The sequence below is a fragment of the Emydura macquarii genome, unplaced genomic scaffold (assembly GCF_026122565.2).
Source record: "Emydura macquarii macquarii isolate MOO-44397 ecotype Brisbane River unplaced genomic scaffold, CSIRO-AGI_Emac_v2 contig_2473, whole genome shotgun sequence".
In the NCBI taxonomy this organism is placed as follows: domain Eukaryota; kingdom Metazoa; phylum Chordata; order Testudines; family Chelidae; genus Emydura; species Emydura macquarii.
Window position 1 is genome coordinate 35,675,633 of NW_027132610.1, and position 21,084 is coordinate 35,696,716.

General features: G+C 38.7%; 1 protein-coding gene across 2 annotated transcripts in view; it reads right to left on the reverse strand.

The window, feature by feature from the left end:
* Positions 1-21,084, reverse strand: part of KLHL1 (kelch like family member 1) — a 420,141-nt gene that overhangs the window by 253,978 nt on the left and 145,079 nt on the right. For both annotated transcript variants that reach the window (XM_067562781.1, XM_067562780.1), the window contains one exon: positions 2,536-2,672. In XM_067562781.1, coding sequence (XP_067418882.1) covers positions 2,536-2,672 — 137 coding nt within the window. The remainder of the gene's footprint in view (positions 1-2,535; positions 2,673-21,084) is intronic.

Sequence of the window (21,084 nt, forward strand, 5' to 3'; positions counted from 1 at the left end):
ACCCCTAATATATCAATTTAAAGAATCAAGCTTTTGGGAACTTGGAAGTTAACTGAGTCAAACAGTGAATGACCATTTACCTGCATTTAACATAGCATAGCTATTTATCTGAAATGGACCTAAGGTGCACAGTTGGAATCTTGATTTATATCCAAATTTCTACAACATTTGAATGGGTTCAGATCCAAGGATTGGACCCTGCGTATAGAGGTGTGCTCGAGCCGCAAAGTTTAGATCTAGAGCTAAACTTAGGTAAAGTTTGAGCGGTTTTGGTCTGCCTTTCCACTGTCAAATGATCTCTAATACTCTAATTTTATAGTCAAAGCTGGTAGCAACTGCTACACTTATATTTGCCTGACACTTTCCACTTTCCAAACTTTCACCATTCGGCTGCAATTTTCCATATCACATGTTTGCCTCAATCTAAATTTTTCTAAAACATTTCAGCAAAAATGTTTGAGCCATTTCAGGGAATAATAAATGTTTTGCTCATTTAAAAAAACATTCACTTAAATTCATTTAAAAAAACTCATTTAAAAAGTCATTATAAAAGTTTTATTGACAAACTCTAGCAGCCCCAGTCTTTGGTGCAAGGACTTGAAATGTGGGGCAGTGTTGCCTTTTTGTCATATATATGCCTTTTAATGTTTGTGAGAAAAAAACAAACAACTTTGGCCAAGTTATAAGTTACTGAAAAATCTCAGTTTGCACACACTCGGTTGCAATTAACTTTGGGAATATAAGAGGAAGGCAAGGAAGACAACCCTGTATTCTGCACCTAGGAAGTAATTGGGCAGTGTGATTACATTCATGAAAACAGAATCAGAAGCAGCCCAGGGTGAAACACTGCAGAAGACATTTAGGGTGAGAAACTTATTTAGACTGGAGGTTGGCCTGTTAAGTTCAGTCTCTAGGAATCATGTTATGATTTTGTTTTATATGCAACACTTCTGTTTTCGTCATCCTTACTCACTATCTTTTAAATCTTCATCTTTGACAATAAACTTATGATTGTTTTCACTATAAATATATTTTGGTGCGGTGGTATTGTCCAAGGTGCTGATCTTGAGTTGAGTCATTCAAGCTGGTGTGTACAGCTAATGAGGTATTTCTGTGACTGTTCCATGAAAAAGTGAATACTACAGGGGTACACTTCAAAGAGTCTTAAGGACTAGGATACATCTATTGTTAACCTGCAAGGCAAAGGGCTGGCATAGCCTAGAGGAGATTGTTTGGAGGGGCTACAGGCTGGACAGCCTGTAATAGCTGACAGGCAGTTAAGCACAAGCAAGTCTCTCTCTCTCTCTCTAGCTGGTGGCAGGGGGGTTAACAAGGTGACTCACAGTCCTGGGTACCCTGAGAACCTTTACATAAAGTAGTATGTAATGCTAAGGATACTGACAAATCACGCCCTACGAGTCTCATACTGGACACCCAAAAATAATGGGCACTTTTGACCATAATCTTTCCGTGTCTCACCTCCTCATGTATAAATTGGGGATAATATAACCCCTTACAGGAGTACTTGAAAATAAATACATTAATGTTTCTGAAGCTCTCAAATATTACAATGGTGCGCACCATGAGGAAAATAAAGCCCATGATGAAATTAATAATTGTATATTCAGTACAGAGTTGGAACAATGTGCAGTAAATAGGGACTGGGTTTACACATTGAACAGCGAGGAAAAAACACTAAATAGTAGCTCATTCAGTGAGCATCGTCCATCCCGTGGACTGAAAGAGGATGATACCATGTGAAAAAAAAAGTATGAGATCACGTAATTAAAGGCTGTATCATTATGCATACACATAAGGGGGCAACCTGAAATTTAGCATTTCCTGTCTTTTGGGTGCTTGACTTCGCAACCTTAATGTTCTTTTAATGTAGTTTTTGTGTGTGTAATACATATATACAATTTGACTTCACTCAGCAATAAAAGATAGCAGCTGTTCAGAAAAACCACAGCTGTTCAGTAATGTAGAGAACCACTACACAACGGATTGAAAAGCTTGGGCAGAAAGTAAAGAAGACTCTATCCAGTTCAAACTAAAACAGAAATTTTTAAAAGATATTGTTTAATTAGAATTTGACCAGGACTTTAGGACATTCCTGTACTTGCAAAAAGTGCCATAGGTCCTGACCACACAAGGCCATTAAAGAACCTTTGTCTTAGGATTTTCCAATACACCGTGCTTCTCTCAAAAGTGATAATTAACACCATGCCAAATCACAGCTGGCTCACTTTCTGACTATCTAAAAAATGCCAATTTTTGGACTCAGCAAGTGCTCTCCAAGCCAGAACCCATTTAGGCTTTAGAGATTTGAGTTCACAGTCCAAGGTGCAGAATGATAATGGAAAAAGAAATTAGAATGACATTTAATATTCAAACACTTAAGAAGTATTAAATGAAGGGTTTTTAATTAATACTGATTAAGAAATATGCATAAGATATACCTCCAGTACACTGATAGGAAACAAATACATGTCAATATCCTCCTTTCTGGGAAACATAATGAACACATTACAGTACCTGTGTATGCAAACTGAACAAGATCCCACAGCGCATTAGGGTCTATGCCTTCCATTTTGATTTCCTCCTGCTTGGCCTCACAAACATCACTTGTAAACATGGCAGCAAAGTAGTCTGAGACAGAACTGAGAACAAGCCTACAAAAAAGTCACATGGGTGCCAGTTAAAACTCTCGTTGTTGTTGTTGTTTTAGTTAAATTACTGCATTTCCATTATTTCCCTAAAATGTTTACATTACGAACTCTAACACAGATTTTTATTTGTTAAAAATGTTATTTTATGATAAGAACAAAGTAGTAACAGTATTTTATTAATATCAGTAGAGAGATTTAAAATGACAAATGCACTAACACTTCCCATTATAATTTGTTTTTGCATCGTAATGTAACACAAGTGATGCATAAGCACAGAAGTACAAAAGCAGAACAGGCAAATTGGTTTACAGTCTTTGTCATTGAGGCCCTATCATGCCAGTATAAAAAATTATGTCACTTTTGTTACAATCACCACCACCTCTGGTCAAAGGCAGCTTATGAGAGAAACTGGTACTATATATCAGAGGTGTTCTTAACACCTTCCAAAAGGCAGGCTGTGGTAACTTGACTCACAGCAAGCACTATCTGAACTCCACACATACAATTTAGATTTATGTGGGATTACCTATAGTGTCAAATGTTTGGGGATAACTTAAACTATAGTAAAACATAACAATACTCCTGAGTTTGTACTTTCAGAACAGCCAATACACAACTGTGTAGCTGCTGGAGGGAACAGAAACAGCCCTGGAAGATGTTCACTCCCCTTGCACGAGGAGGTATATTCTGTACCAATCACCAACTCTAGTTCTGATACATTCACATACTTATTCAGTCAGGACTTTAATGATTTCAAGAGAAAAATCTATCACAATACAGCACTTTTTAAAAGACAATACTTTTTATTTGGCTCTCAAGAGACCTCTAACTGATTCATGATCAAAGTATAATACTTGTAAACATTCTGCCAGATAAAACCTCTCTCAAGTAGTAGATTGCAAGTCATTTTATTCTAAATCTCACATCTAAGGCATGACCTTATTCCAATGTGACAAATGTCATATTGTTTCTTATTTATTCATTATTATCTTGGATTTAATGGCCTAGTTGTAAATTAGACAATTAGATTTCTAAGTAATAACTGATTAAAAAAACATCAAAGGTTGGCTAAACTTCACAGGAGAACTTCACTGCATTAAAACGCTATTCACAGATTCATAGGCTTCCAAGGGATAAAAATGCTATGTAAAAATGCACTGATTAAATAAAGCTGAGCAATATTCTTTTAAAACAATTAAATATCTTTTCTCTAATTTTTGCCATTTATAATATCGTCATATATAATTTACACTATAGTATAACATATCCAAATAAAGGAAAAGTTCCTGACCTAACTCAGAGGTGGAGGGAGGACAGAAGTGCTATTCATGTCTCTTGTCATGCCTCTCCAAGGGCAAGCAAGGAGTGTGTGAAGAGGTCACCTGGACTAGCCATCTGCACTAGCACAACCCCACAAACAAGTGAATATTTTGGCTAGTGACTAGTTGGATTTCTTTAAAAGTAGTCTACAGCAACAGCTGAGTGACATGTTAATAATGAAATAGCTGTATTAGCAACACAAAAGACCAATAATTCCACAACGTTCTAAAACTTTTTCCCTTTAATATTACTTATTAAACAGTTGAAATTCCAGTTAAAGTAATTTCCTAATTAAACTTAATTCTGAAAGGTAACACTTTACTAAATCATACTTGTGCTCCATGAACACCCAATATTGAAACAGAATTTTTTAAAAAAGATATCAAAGGGTTCAATTAATCTGTAGTGATCAGCTGCACCTCTCGAGGCTGCAAATAGTCATAAATCTGGCCTGGAGGCATGCTGACCTATTCAACAGAAAGGTCAGTTGTCTCATGGATGTCATTTACTTTTTCCAACTACTGCCCTGGCCATGGGAATATACTAATGAATCCCTCTTCCTTTGAAGATCACATAGCTTCAGAGATGATTCATGGCTATAAAATGAATTTGTGGAGGGAAAGGAATTTAATCCAGGTAGATTGACTTCTTAATTGCAACAACCTTTAGCTGGAATTGCAACCTGCTTTCAGTAACCCCCAAAACTTCCTGTTTCCACTTGCAACATGGCATGTACCAACTTCCTGCTACCAGTGAACTCAATCTGATGAACATTATTGTCCTGGTACAATGTATGTATCAACATTGTATATAAAGTTATGATAGTCTACTATATAACATTGCTGTAACATGCTCCAGAGTTAGAAAAGCAGGCTGAACTAGTTTTTCAGAGACAGCAAAGATTTCACCTAGTTAAGTGGACATTCTCCAGCAGGGGGGAAGGTGTGAACAAGAAGTTTATATTTCATCACAGGGACAGCCTAAAGATCATGTTCCACAAGAGGCTGTTTGTCACCAGGACTCAGTAAATATGTTTCTAGAAAAAGAAATTGAAGTATAAAGCAGAGAGAAAAACGCTTACCTCACTATCTTCTTCATCTCTGTTCATGACATAAATGATTCCTAAATAAGTTAACTTAGGGGGAGCGGGGAGTCCTGGCTGAAAAGAAACTCAGCCAGCAGACTTCAAAGTGTTTGAAAGATTTTTGCTTTGAATCCATTTTAGTTTGTTAAGTTAGAGGTCAGTTGTATTTTATCTTTTATTTCTTTCGTAACCAATCCTGATTTTTATACCTCATTACTTGAAATCACCTAAAATCTTTATTTTCTTTCTGTAGTTAATAAATTTATCTTATTGTTTTATCTTAACCAGCGTGTTTGGATTAAAGTGTCTGGTAAACTCCATCTGAGATAGCAAGGCTGGTGCATATCATTTTCCTTTGATGAAATGACAGACTTTATATAAGCTTGCATTGTTCAGTAGTGCACTGGACAACACAGGAGGCACATTTCTGGGGGAAAGACTGGGACTAGATAACTGCTGGTGTTCTTTTGAAGTGTGATTCATGACTGGCTAGCTAGCAGTGTTTAATTTTGTGTAACTGGGAGTAAGTTACATGCTGGACGCTGTGTTAACTGGCCAGGAGTGTTCACGAGCAAAGCAGTGTATAAGCATCCCCAGGTTGGAGAACTGAGGAAACCCAGCTATTCAGCAGTCCGGATGGTGCCCTGGATAATGTCACAAGTTTACATACAAATATCCTGTCACACAGCCAGAAATATCTAGAAGGTCCCCTACCACATAAGGAATATTTAGGGCAAGATTCTTCTCTTACTCATTTTATTCCATTGACTTTAGTGGAATTACTCCAGATTTATAGCACTGTAAATGAAAAGAGAATGACACTATAGGTGTCTGCTTCAGCATCTTAGATCTGTTAACGTTCAGAAATATTTTACATAAATAGGTTTCCCTCTTTCTGATGGTGAGACACAAAAGATACATTATTTGATGCAGTAATATAGGATTAAATATAATTCTTCATGTTATGGGTCTGCAGAGAATGTTCAGTTTTAAATAGACAACCTGGTATGAATAAAAATATAGCAGAACCTACATCAAAAATTAGAACTAATTCTTGAGAAAGCCTTCCCTGAAAATCAAAAGAATTTGCTTACTTCTCTCTACCTTTCATTCATTATTTCTACCCTTGGTATTTCATGGTTTTAACAGGTACTGGAAGTGGAAGAACAAAAATGAAGCCTACCAAATGGGGAACTGTACCCTAGAAAGCAGCGATTGTGAAAAGGATTTAGTGCTCAGAGTGGACAAGCAACAAAACATGAGCCCAGTGTGGCTAGAATGACTAATGCAGCCCCTGAATGTATAAACAGATGAGTAGGAGCACAAAGATGATTTTACCTCTGTGTAGGTAATTGGGAAACCAATGCTGCATACAGCTATCTTGTGCACATTTAAAGAAAGAGAGAGAGAGGGAAATTGGAGCGGATGTTTAATTTATCAAAAAGAAGACTGAAAGATGACTTGATCACATTGGCTAAGTACCTTCAAAGGGAGAAAATATTGGGTATTAAAGAGCTCTTCAACCCAGAGGAGAAAAACATAATAAGAAGTATTGACTGGAAGTTGAAGGCAGACAATCCAAATCAGATATAAGGTGCATATATTTTGACAGTGAGGGTGATTAACCATTGGGACAAACTACCAAAGAAGTTGTGGATTCTCCATATCATGATGTCTCCAACTCAAGATTGGATGCCTTTCGTTAAACACAAATTACTGGACTCAGTACAGGGGTAACTGGGTTAAATTCTATGCCCTGTGTTTTATGCAGGAGATCAGACTTGATGATTTAATAGTCCCTTTGGCCTTAAAATAAATAAACTTACAAACCTGATCTCTTTGGGCCCTATTCTGCTACCATGGCAAGGAATGGTGGCAGAATTGGGCAATTTACCTTTTGCTTATTAAGTCTAAAATGGGTTGCCATTTTCATTTTTGTATTAGCTTGTAGCACCACCTCTCATAAATATATCCAGAAAGAAGTTTGTGAGGCAGAAAGGTTAGGATGACAGGACTAGGTTCACAAAGGGAGCTAGGTGTTGTGATGACTATAAACAATAATCACTGAGATGCACAAAGCTTGAGTTAGGCACTCAGCCTTCCTATACAGACCCCTTTACTTCATTTCAGTCTTTGGCTCCCAATCAGCCACTAGATCCAGTAAAGAGATATCAGGTTTTTAATAGAATTGTGGAGTTTGCAGGCTTGTATAGTCCCTCTGATGTACATCCATTACCTGGATGGGTCTCAGTCCTTTGATTCACAGCTTCAGTTTGTAGATGAGTTGATCCAGAGGTAGATGAAGACTGACGACTGAAGACTGAATGGATGTGGTACAGCTGCCTTTTATGTCTTTGGCTTTTGCAATGCTGCTTGTGGAAATTTACAGGAATAATATGGAGTCCAGGGTCACATGAGTGACTGGTGACTCATCAGGTATATCCCGAGCTTCTCCCCCTGGGTCCATTGTACCTGTCAGTTCCCTTAATGGGCCATTAAGCAGGCTAGTGCTGCAGCCATTCTGCCTGGGGTGTCTCCCAGAAACACAGCAGAAGTTGAAATACAGATATATTCAAACATATCCAGAACTCCCAATACACATATAACACATGAACATAAACATCATCATCTTACTTAGCACATTATAGCCTTTCTAATGGTACCTGTCCCCCTCCTCTCCATTTCTCCCCTGAAACCATCATTGCTGAGGGGGTGGGGGAACAGGGGATGCCAGCTATAAGCTATGTGCAGCAGCTTCTGACTTGGGATTGGTTGCTTCCAGCTGCTGCTGTCTGGACTTAAAGAGACAGCGACAAGTCCAGACACACTCACTGTCCCGCAACACATGTTGTCTATCTATCTGTGTGTGTGTGTGTGTGTGTGTCTCTCTCTCACACACACACACACATACACTTACTCACTCGCTCTCCTCCCTCTGCCCACTTCTGTGGGCTTCTTGTGTTTGTGTTGAGCAATGTCAGCTTGGCTGACAGGGCAGTTTAAAACCAGCTGTCAAACTAGTAGGATACCCATGGAATGATGGAATTCAGAAACCTTCATCATATGACGCTGTGCTTGTCCCATGAGGCATTGCAAACCCTTCCCAAAGCACCCTGGGTGCAGTTGCACAGTGGGATAGCTACCCAAAGTGCACTGTTCCCTTTGTTGACAAAAAACCTGATATTGTGAATACACTCCATTGACAGAGGGAGACAGTGAAGACACACAACAGCGATTTAATTACAGCGGTGGCTGTATGCCAGCAAAACTTCTGTCGACAAAACTTTCTAGTGTAGACAAAGCCTAAGACCGGTACTTTTCAGCTTGGAAAAGATACAACTAAGGGGGGACATGACAGAGGTGTATAAAATCATGACTGGGTGTGCAGAAAGTAAAACAAGAAATGTTATTTACTCCTTCTCATAACACTAAAACTAGGAGTCACCAAATGAAATTAATAGGCATCAGGTTTAAAACAAACAAAAGGAAGTATTTCTTCACACAGTCAACCAGTGGAACTCCTTGCCAGAGAGTTGTGAAGGCCAAGACTAGAACGGGATTCCAAAAGAACTAGATAAGTTTATGGAGAATAGGTCCAACAATGGCCATATTAAGTTAGGTCAATATATTCATACAGGAAATTCTAAAAATCCATTAAAATTATACAGTAATGTCACCTCACTTACCAGGTCCTTGCAGTGTTCATACCATTATTACATATCGTTATTCTTAAATTATATAGCAGCACCTCATACATCACAAAGTCACAGAACTTTTAGAATTGAGCCTTCAGATTCAAACTATTCTTATGCAAAGCTTCATATGAAACACTTATTGTAACTCTATGGGTTAGATTATCAATCCTGCTACAACTGCTTTGTATTATTTAGACATGAAAAACAGAGCTTAACCAAACCCACTCAGGGTTTCTCTGTTCATGGACAGCCATCAATGGATTGTGTTGAAGGTCTGAACTTCACACATCCCAGTCACCGTGCCTGGGCTTTGCTATAACGTCTCGCACCTACTAATCTGAGAAATATCAGACCTCAAAAGTCAGCTCAACTCAATAACCTCCAAATTGGTGGAGAGCACAAAAGGAACCACTTGCCAAAAACACCAAGCAATAGTTGCATCGTCAACTACATTACACAGTGATCTCAATCTCTCCACAAGACCCCATCGCCATCAGTACAGATGAAGTGAAAGAGGGTTTAGCCACAATAAAGAAAGGGAAGGCAGCCAGTGGAGATGGTATCCCCCCCCCAGAATTTCTTCATCACTAGGTCCCAGGGGACTCCAATGACTGGTGAAATTGTACATCAAAAGTATGGAATCCGAATACATCCCAAAAGCCTGGCAGAAGGCGACATTCATTGCCATACTCAAACTGGGCAAGTCAACTGAAGACCCCGGAAGTTATAAGCCAATATCACTCCCGTGCACTACCTATAAACTTCTGGAATGTATCATCCTCTGGAGAATCAGTCTTCTCCTTGAGTCAATGGTCCACAAAGAACAAGAGCCATTCCATCCTAAATGCAGTTGTTGCAACCAAGTTCTGGCCCTTGTAATGCACATCCAGACTGGATTCCCGAGGAAATCTAAGACTGGTGCAGCCTTTGTAGACCTGTCATTGGCCCAAAACATGTTCTTGAGTAAAGGTTTGATGCTGAAGCTTGCAAGGATCATCCCCTGCTGCAAAACACTATGTCTGCTATGGATGATGCTGAGCAATAGGTGGCTGTGTCCACTTGGTCAACAAAGTCAGTTCAGTCTCATTCCTCAACAATGGACTGCCACAAGGCTCAATACTGATGCCAATGCTTTTCAATGTTTACATGAGTGATATGCCTCCAATGAAGACATGCAAATTTGCATATACGAATTATCTTGCCCTGGCAACGCAAGCAGCCACCTTCAGCAACATCAGATTCAGCTTGAATAGGCACATAAACATTATGGAGATATATTTCTGGAAATGGAGGCTCAAGCCAAATTCTCACAAAACAACAGTTACTGCATTCCATCTTGATAACAGGAACACTAAGCACACCTTGAAAGTGACTTTCTGCGGCAACACTGTGCAACATAACCCCCACACTGAGTTATCTCAGAGTGAAGCTCGATCTCATGCAACCTTCATTACCAGCTGAAGAAGGTAGCTTCCAAGATGAAGACAAGGGTCAATCTGATTCAGAAACTGGCAAGCACAAGCTGGGGAGCATCCGCATCAGTGTTATGGACATCTGCGACGGCCCTTATATACTGTGTAGCAGAGTACTGTGCACCGGTATGGACCAGAAGTAGCCATACATGACTTTTTGATGTCCAACTGAACACTGCAATGCGGTGCATCACTGGAACCCTCAATTAAACCCCAACACCTGGGCTGCCAGTGCTGTTGCACATTGCTCCCCCTCTATTCGCCGCAATGCTACAACCCTTCAGGAATTCTAGGGAATTATGGAAAATGAACATCTTCCCATCCACCAGGACCTTAACAACGTTCCTTACCACCACTTGAAGTCGCATAAGCTCTTTTGGACCCACACATTTGAACCCTGCTGAAGCTTGGAAAGCCAAATGGAATTCACAAGAAGTTACAAATAAACATCTTGTAAAAGACACAATGCGGAAGATCCCTGGCTTCAATCTCCCACAAAGCTCATGGGAAACCCTAAACCACATCTGTACAAACCATGGCATGTGCAGATAATTGCTGCACAAATGGAAAATGAAAGATTCTCCAGTGTGCGACTGTGGTCACCTAGAAAAGATAAGGAACATTTAACAACTCAATGCCCAATTCACATATACAAAGGAGTTATCATATGAATACTCTCTGCTACTCCAAATGCAATTGTCTGGCTTAACTATCTAAATGTAAAATTATAGTTGTTGCTCTACATTTACATCAGCCACATGAAGAAGATGTCCCCACTGCTATGCTGAACACTAAAAGGTTGGTTCTGAGTATTACGCTGTTTCAAAAAGAAATTATTTAATCCTCATTCACATTTGTGGGTTAATGTTGTACCCCAGGAGCATATATGATGTGATAGTTTGAGGGTCACTAGTTCATGGGCTATGCTGTTTTAGGACATTGCCATCTACGCAGATGTACACAATTTAGAAAGGAAGGTATGAAAAATATATTTCTGTATGTGGGGGTACAAATGTACCTCAAACACGTTGAACTATTAAGCCTGTATTTTAATATATTGTAATAGTTAGCATATGCTACTTAATAATGCATTGCAGTGACAGTGGTAGCAGTATACAATCACCCTAAGAAAGAAGGCAGAAGGTACTCTAGGGAGGTTGCTCCCTTCAAATTCAGCCTTGTTAGGCATGCTCAACACAGAGTGGACTGATGCTGTCTGCCTTTGACTAACATTCCTGAGAGGATTTTCTGTCTAGGAGTTGTGCTCCAAATATATTGAAAACTCAGGAGGGAAGGGATTTTTTGTGTTGTATAATACAAGATGGTGAACAAAAGGGCACATTGTTCTGATAGCGACTTTGTGCCAAATCATGTCAAGAGTTGCTTTGAGATGGAAGACCATGTTTCCATTGATTAATTCATCAAGCTTGTCTTCAGACAATGAGGAGCTCATGTTCAACCCTGGTTTAAGACTGGAAGAAACATAGTTGGGGATAACTTCTTCAGAAGTATTCAGATTGCTGAAGATCTTCTCAGTGAAAATTTGACCTATGTTGGAATAATATGATGAAACAAACAAGGTATGTCCAGTGAGATGCATCCACATCACAGCACAGAAAACTGTCATCAATGTTGAGGTTTGCTGGACCACTAACCTGGTTTCTTGCATTCCAAAGAAGGCCAAGTTGGTAATAATGCTACTAATGATGCATCATGACATGGTTTTAGGAGACAAAAAAGAAACTCCAGATAATTCTCCACTACAATGACATTAAAAGTGGTGCCAATAACATGGACCATCTTGAAATAATATACTCCTGAAGATGCAAGATAAATAGGTGGCCAATGGTTCTTTTTCTTCAACACGTTTGATGCTGCTGGCATTGCAAGTTTCATCATTTGAGTTCACAACAATCCAGCTTGACAGCACACTCAACCAAGACAAAGAAGATGCTTGTTCCTTGTCAATATAGGAGAATGACTTGTAGATACATATATGAAGAGAAGAATCCTTGCTACCCATTTTTGCACCATGCCTATCAAAGCAACATTCTTGTCCATTGGCTACCATTGAAAACCAGCCACAACAGGAGCACCTAGCAAATGCAGCGAGGACACTGCCACATTTGCCCATGGTAAGCTGCCCAGAAAAGCCACAAGTAATGTGAAGAATGCAGTGAATTTATATGCACAATATTCCACATTGATGCTGATGTGTGAAAACGGCATATAGGCTCACAGCGAATGGGACTCCTACTAGTTCTTTCAATTTCAAGGTTTGTTTGTTTTTTTGCCTAAAATTTTAAAGAATTGTGTCACGCTGACTGGATGGGGGCACATTTATTATATTGTTTAACATCAGTATGTCAAAATCATAATAATTCATATGAGATATGCCATGTCAGGTACTGTTAGAAAGGCTATAATGTGCTAAGTATGATAATGTTTATGTTCATGTGTTATATGTGTAATGGATGTGGTTGATATATCTGTATTTCAAATTGTGCTGTGTCTGGGCAACACCCCAGACAGGATGGCTGCAGCACAAGCGCCTGCTTAATGGCCCAATAAGGAAACTCACAGGTCTGATGGGCCAGGGGGAGAAGCCAGGGATATACCTGATGAGTCACCAGTCACTCATGTGACCCTGGACTCCATCTTATTCCTGTAAATTTCCACAAGCAGCATGGCAAAGACCAAAGGACATAAAAGGCAGCTGCACAATATCCATTTTGTCTTCAGTCAACCTCTGGATCAACTCATCTACAACTGACTGAACTGAAGCTGTGAAACAAAGGACTGAGACCCATCCAGGTACTGGATGTACACCAGAGGGACTATACAAGCCTGCAAACGCCACAATTCTATTAGAAACCTGATATACATGGACTTTCAAATCAATTGTATGTGTCTGCTTGCTTTAATCCTTTAACACTTCTCTTATAGTTTGTTTAATTCTTTTTATAATAAACCTTTAGTTTTAGTTACTAAAGGATTGGCTGACAGTGTGGTATTTTGGGTAAGATTCAAACTTATATTGATCTGGTACTGTGTCTGACCCTTTGTGGTCAGAATAAACCTTTCTGGTAAAGAGCATATACTTTTAAATAACTGGTCTCTTTACTGGACCTAGTGGCTGATTGGGAGCCAGAGACTGAAATGCAGTGAAAGGGGCTGTTTATATTTTTGTTTTGGCTTCTTGATAACCAGTGTGGGGAATCAGAAGCACAGTTTGTGGCTGGTTGGGAAGTCTGACTTCAGTGTCACCCACCAGTGCTGGGAGAATCGGCTCTCCTTTTGCAGCCTACTCTGACCTTAGCATTTTCAGGTGGCTACGCTAGGCATGGACGGGTCACAAATTGTTCTTAGTTTCTGAATGCATTTGGAGGATAAGAATCCCCCACAATACAATTGTTCACTTTTTGGTAACACTGAAATTTAAATAAACGTTTTTGTCCTAAAACATTGAAGAACTGTTCTCGGTTTCTAGAATGCATCTGGAGTACAAACTATCCCCACAACACAATTAATACAACTTTTTTCTTGACACTGGACAAAGTTTAAATATATATTTCTTAAATGCAGAATATTTGAATAGTAAATGTAATTACATTCTAAAATAAAGAAATGAAATTCATTGTGTGGTGCATTGTATTGTTTTATTTATTTTTAAATATTACTATGTTCTAAAAAGATATTTGGCAGAAATAATTACTATATCACAGCCTTAACTGCATCTTGAAGATTGGGAGAGAAAGGGAGCAAGGTAATATAAAGGGTCTTGATCCTGTAAATGTTTATGTCCATGAGGAGCTCCATTTAATGATTGTGAATTCAATGTAACTACACACATGAATACCATGAGTCACTTTCAGCAAATACTGACATTGTAAATGAGTTTGCTTTAGCAGTATTTGTTCACCTGTGGAGTTTGCTTTCCTTATATAAGCTAACAAACGTACACACAAATGCTCAACTTTCCCTGAAAGTAAATTCAGATTTTAATATTTCATTGTAAGATTTGAAATTCACAATGGTGTTAGAACTTCTAATCAGACGGACAAAAAAACAATGCTACATGATTTATGTGAATAACCAAAACATCTTAAATATCTTCAGGAAACTGTAAACCATCAAAAATTATTCAGTGAACATTTTTGAACAAATGCCATCAAGAAAATTATTAGTTCATGAACAATTTATAAACAGAAAAAAATCTGACATTTCTCATGTTTTTTGTCCACGTCGAGTTACAATGTTGTGATGCCATTATATAATGATGAATATCCATTCATAGACAGTACTTTTACAATTCCTGTCTTATTTACATTTTGTTATACATTGTTTTAACTAATGAGCTTTATTGCTCCAACATCTGCTATATTTACTGCTAACATTTACAGTTTAAATCAGGCAGTTGTCATATACATATCCAGAAATATAGCATATGAATCAAAACAGTAGTTAGTTAGCCTGAATTATATTATTGTAAACAGATTCACAGTAAGGTGTGAAAGAAATTGTTTTACGCAGCTTTTGCATTTTACTGCTACAAATGCACATTTAAAAATTATATGCAAAGATACACAAAATAAATCAAAAGTTATTGTAATCCTATATTTAGTAATAACAAACAAACATAAATAGTGGATTCAGCATGTATATCTCATAGTGTAGAATTTTCCAAGGATGTTAAAACAACGTGAAACTTTTCTTTGTACAGTTGCATACAATAATGCTCTTGTGATATAAAAATGATTGTGAAATACTGTTTTGTCGTGCATTCTGTCATAGATGGATGAACTGGTATTGGTAAAATAAAAGGAATCTCAGCCTAAATCTGATTAAAACAAATCAGAAAAATCAAAGCAGTAAGTAAGGAGGAGGAGGATAATAATATAAAGATGTGCACAACCTACTTAGGGTGCCAGCTCATTTTGGCACTTCAAGTGAGTGGGATTGGGAGACATTACCATTCCCCCCACCCTTTCATCAAGAAGCCTAGCCTAAGAAGCCCAGCAGAGCAGGAGACTCTCTCTCAAAGGGAAGTCATGCTTAAGAAGCTCAGTGGGTCATATGAGTGAGTCTCATGAAGGGAAGGCAAACCCCAGGAGCTCAGCAGAGCACATGGGTGCATTTACACAGACAGTGTTAAGCCCAGAAAGCATGCATGGTCATATTTTGAACACCTGTGCAACCCACTATGCTCATGTGTTTGGTGTTTATTTAGAAAGTACCACTACCTTTTTTCCACCTAATTTGACCCTGGTTAAAAATGTTCACAGATATAACCTCTTCCTGTCCCCAGCAGACCTGCCTTCATTTAAAAACTGAGGGTCACTGTTGGGCTGGTTGCTGTCTGTCAATCTTACAAATTTCAAGCCTTTCCCAATATCAAAGACACAGTGGTCTAATAGAGTTTTACGGAAGGGTGGTAAAATATCTTGGGAGCTGGCCTGGGGTGCCTCTTTCTCCTTTCTCTTCCCTTGGGTTCATTTTGGACACAAAGACTTGCACCTTGAAACCAGGTGCTGCTGCTAAAGGTCATAAACTACTGAGAGTTGGGAGATTTGGTTGAGAGAGTTGGTTAGTCCGTCAATTGTATTATAAATTGGGTAAAGAGGAGAACAGAGGCCAGTGAGGGGACAGGTGGCTAGTTAATAGTTACTCTCTAAGACCTGGATATTCTAGCTGTTAAAGGTTGATAATTCTATTCTGTTTGTTGATTGTTATTCTTGTCCTCCCTTCCAGCAAGTTGGAAAAGGGCAGAATAAATAAAGTGAACTAATCTTTAACTGATAATCTGGAGCACCAGTGTGTGATACTTACAAGCCAACCTACCCATTCTGGCCCCCTAACAGGCAGTTTTGACTAATGCAGACACTGGGTATGGAAAATTTGACAAAAGCAACCTGTTAGGGTATGTCTACACAGCAGTTTGGAGTGAGCCTGTTGGCTTGGGTTCATAGACTCAGGCTAGTGGAGCTTCCACTGGTGTTCTAAAAATAAATGTGTAGACAGTGCTTTGAAGTTGTAGCTTGGGTGTGAGCTGGGGCTGTGAAGCCCATCCTCCTCCCTAGCATTCAGAGCACAAGTTTCTGCTCAAGTCACCACTTCAAACTGCTGTCTATTGTTAGAGCACCAGTGTGAGCCCTGCTAACCCAAGTCTGTTGATCCAGGTTTGGGGGCTTGCTCCTGCTCAGTTCAAAGTTTTGTGTAGTCATACCCACAAAGCTCAAGAGAAAGTAGATTGGTCCTTAAAAAAAAGATAGTCTTGTCCCAGCCTTCACACAAACACCCTTCTACTTTGATTTCATTATATCTTGCAAGCTAAGAAGAGTTATTGTTGTGCCAGGACTTGGATGGGAGAAGTCTGATGAACATTCAGGTGTAGCAGAAACTAAGATAGATGATTTAGTACTATATATGGCATTCTTCCAAGTTCACCAATAACCTAGCATGGTGCTAGGTGACACTGCTTCTAGACGAAGTGCATCTGACGAAGTGGGTTTCTGCCCACGAAAGCTTTTATGCCAAAATAAATTTGTTAGTGTTTAAGGTGCCACAGGACTTTCTCTGTTTTGCTAAAAACAGACTAACACAGCTACCCCCTGGAACTGCTTGTAGAGGTGCCTTTCAGAGGACATGTAAAACTAAGGTACTTACTACTGGGGCTTATTTAGAAGCTATCATTTATTGTTTGTATTGTAGTAGTGCTAGGATCATGGCCTGATTTTGCTTGAGACTGTACAAACACTTAAAGAAGACAATCCCTACCCGAAAGACCTTTGAATCTAAAGTGTAAGACAAGAGCAATAGGAGAATACAATAAAGACAGTACAACATAAGGCAACAATGAAATAATTATTATAACTGTGGTAAGCAATGGTCTCTGCACACCAGTTACCTAATGTACACAGTGGTCACAAGTGTTGAGTTTTTTTGTAGCTATCATGGCAGAGTAGAGTTTTAAGGATGGATGTGAAATAAGACAATGAGGTAGCTTTGCAGATGTTTATAGGGAGTTTTTCCCAAGTGTGAAGGATAGCATGGGAGAAAGTGCTGTAGGAAAATATGGTAAATGGGAAGTCAAGACTAGCATCATTGGCAGAGTGGAGGTGGGAGTTATCTATCATTACTTATGCTATTGAGATGTTAAGGTGGAGATAGGCTTTGAAGGGCCTGAAAAGTAGCATTTTGCGAATGATGTGATAGAGAAAGAGGAGCCAGTGGAAGGATGCAAAGGAAGAGTGACAGAGCTGAATCATCAAGTAAGTGGATAAATGAGACAAAATGGCATTTGTCAAAGCCACAAAAGAGGTTGCCATTATCATGACATGAGGTGATGAAGGTCAAGAAAAGATTTTCAATTGTATGGACAAAGAAGAAAGGCTGGATCTCGGAGATGTTGTGCAGGAAGTAAAAGCAAGATCTAAGCATGGGTATATATCAGGGCCCAGTGAGAGCAGTGAGTAGAAGACAGAGATTTCAGTTTGGATAGAAGGAGACTTGTCTGGAAGTGGAGAGGTTGATCCATCAGGCATCAGCATAAATATGATAGTTGAGGTTGCTGGCTTATTTTGGTAAGAGGGTATTAAGTACTACAATTGTATTCCCACTTAGGTAATTACACTCTACCTACAAAGATTTCTCCAGTAATTTCAAAGGAACATAGTTTTTTGTACTTTGTGTCCTAAAACATTATGTAGTGTTACTGTATTCCTGCTACCAGCTGATGTGTTCCTCCCAGAAAAGGCTGAATTTGAGTGGTGGTTGAGAACATAACTATACTGCCTAACGCAACTGCACCTCAGAGGGAAGTTGTAACTCTTAGCTAATGTATGTAAAGTACTTTGAGTGGATAAAAGTGTAATATATATTTAAAGATAATATCTTGTTTTATTTCATCATATGTTTGATGTGAGTTGCAGGGGACAGAGAGTTGGATAGGGGTCCAGATTGGAAGAGGGGATAATGAAAGCAAAAGGTAGCATCAGAAGACTGGAAAAAAAATCTTGTTGAAATAGATAGAAAGAGGAATAAGGGAATAAGTGTTGATCAGAAAAAGAAAGAGGGAGAAAGAAGGGATGTGAAGAAAAGAACTCCAAATGTTCATAAAAATATTATAAGTATTCCAACTTACTGATGTTCACCCAATTAATCTTATAATAACTTCAGTTTCCTCAGGGTTTATGTTACTGCTATTGAACTAATAACAAGTCAATATTTAGTGAAAAGTTTGTACATGACTTATTTTCAAGAAAACAAACTCCAAGAAAAGGCTGCTAAAGGGAACTTGTTTTTCCACCTCTGTTCTGCCAAGAGTTTGTCCATTTCCTACTGTGAGGTCCATGGCAGGGCCACTAGCTCCTGTCTCTGCTCCAGTTCACAAACAGCTCAGAGTTCTTTATGCTGGTAAAACACCCAATGCAGTTTATTTACAACATTGGTTCCCACCACCCTTGTACACTATATAATCTTACTCCTATCATCTTAGGGAGCCTTCAGCTCCTGAGACAAGCAGGGACAAATGAATGAACAATCAATCTCTCTCTGTCTACTTCCCCCTTTATATCCTTCCTATGTCTTTTTGTATCCTCTGCCTAATGGCTTAATTAGCCTTCTAGCTCTCCTCCATCCACCAATTAAGTACAGTTCTTCTTAATAAGGTCTGTTCTGCAGTGCTTAATTGGAGCTGCAGTGACCAAGGCTGGCTCAGCTGCTGTTGCTAAGCTCTGTGTCATAAGGCCCAAATGCAGACAATAAACCAGCAGAATATTTGTTTTCCATGTTAGTTTATAGAGTTCTGCTTTCTGGAGTGCTGCTTCCACAGCTTTGAAAGACTGATTGCTTTTGAAAATATGGATCATATTGCATAATTCAAACGACAGAAGTCAATGCAGTTTAAAAGTTTAGAATAATAAATTAATGTTCCTACTTGACCGTGTTGAGCTCTTTTGGTTTCTACCAATGATAGTAACCAGACTGACTAATTGAAATGCTTCTTTCTCCCTCTTTTTGGCACACAAATATGCGAGTCTACCAACATAGTCCAACACTATTACTCCACACAGCTAACCTTAAACATGAACCAGAAGCCCAGAAATTCGACACTTGGTGATCAAACACAGCAATATTTACTACCCACACTTACCATTAATGTAGATTCCATTAATCAACATTAAAAAGAAGTGATTTGCAGTTAGTTTAGACCAGAGACATACACAGCTTGCTGAGAGACTCTGGCAACCTGTTAAGACAACTTCTCCACATCAATATTTCTGAGAAAGGTTGTATAGTAAATATTCTGGCTGAAATTTTTAAAAATGGGAGCTTAGAGTTAGGCTTCTAAGTTCACATTTAGGCATGTAAGTAAGTGATGTGATTTTCAAAAGTGTTGAATAGTCAGCAGCTCTCACTGAAATCATTTGGATTCTGAATTAAACTATTGTTTTTGAACCAACTTTTTCATAACGGGCCTCAAAATTTAGGCCATATTGTTGCATGTGCGATCAGCAATTGCATTAAAAAATTAGACAGACAGCCATCGGAATGTCCACCCATTTTAAACATAGAAGTGCCATCTGACGCAATATTTTCCACATGCTGAGAGGCATACATGCAAAATGGAAAGTTCATATCTGGAGGTCGGATGAAAGTGCCCTTTGAAAATATGGTCATTAATGCCATCAGGAAAGATAATTCATATATGGTTGCCCTTGTACAGAAGGCATAACAAGTCCAAATCAAGGTGAAATCAGAGATTGTGATTATTGGTCAGATGTGCCTACTAGATAGCCGCTCCTGAATGAATGGCTGGCTGGTTTCTCCTGGCTGGCAAAGCTTTCTTACTTGTTCTGTCCCTCCTGTTGTGCTGTCTGTTCCCTTTCTGCCCCTGTCTTTGTTCTTGTTAACCCTTTCCTTTCCCTCCTTACTCTTCACCCCTCTTTTCTTTCTTTACTGCTGACTTTCTTGTACTAACATGTTATTTGTGATTCCTCTCTCTCTCATGCACACACATGCAAGATGGTGGATGGAGGAGAGCTAGAAGGCTAATTAAGCTAGATCCTTTTCTTTTCTTCTTTATCATCTTTTTCTCTTGACACTCCCTGTCTTGTTCATTATTATTTACAGTGGTACCCACAACGTGCGGGGCACTGAACCAACACACGAAAAAGACAGTATCTTCCCTAAAGAGCTTTCAATCTAGAGAGACAAAAGATACATTCAGGTTTGAGAAAAGAGGTATGAACAAAGTGGTCAGGAAGATAAAAGCAAGTGGTCTTATTAAATTACTAGAGATGTCAGATTTTTTGTGGGGAGGGGCTATGTGAAAGAGAGAAAAAGAGAGAAATTTCAACTTGTCATAGCAAATCCAAAAACCAAAACTTTTTGGCTGGGAAAAAAAAAAGAAAAGAAAAGAAAAAAATCAGTTTTCAGGATTTAAAAAAAAAAGTTGAAATTTTCTGTGGAAAGCAGATATTGTCCATAAAAATGTTTCTGTAGGTGAAAAGCAATTTTTTCACTGAAAAACAATTGATTATAAATTTTTGACCATCCCTATTACAAAGTTTCCTTCTTTTAATGCTCAACTCAACAGGTTCTTCCTTCCATATTTCCCCCACCACTCAACCATCACAGCTTCCCCTACTGCAACAGTTACATATATCTTTAATATCTGAAAGATCACAAATATATTGTTGTTCTGTGAATAAAGTGTAGAAAGTAAACAGAAATTTGGATTAAATAAAAATAAATTCAGATAGACTTGAAGTTAAAGATTATGTAAAATATTATCCGGTATGAGATATAAGACCTCCTTTCTTAAAATAGTTCTTGACTTT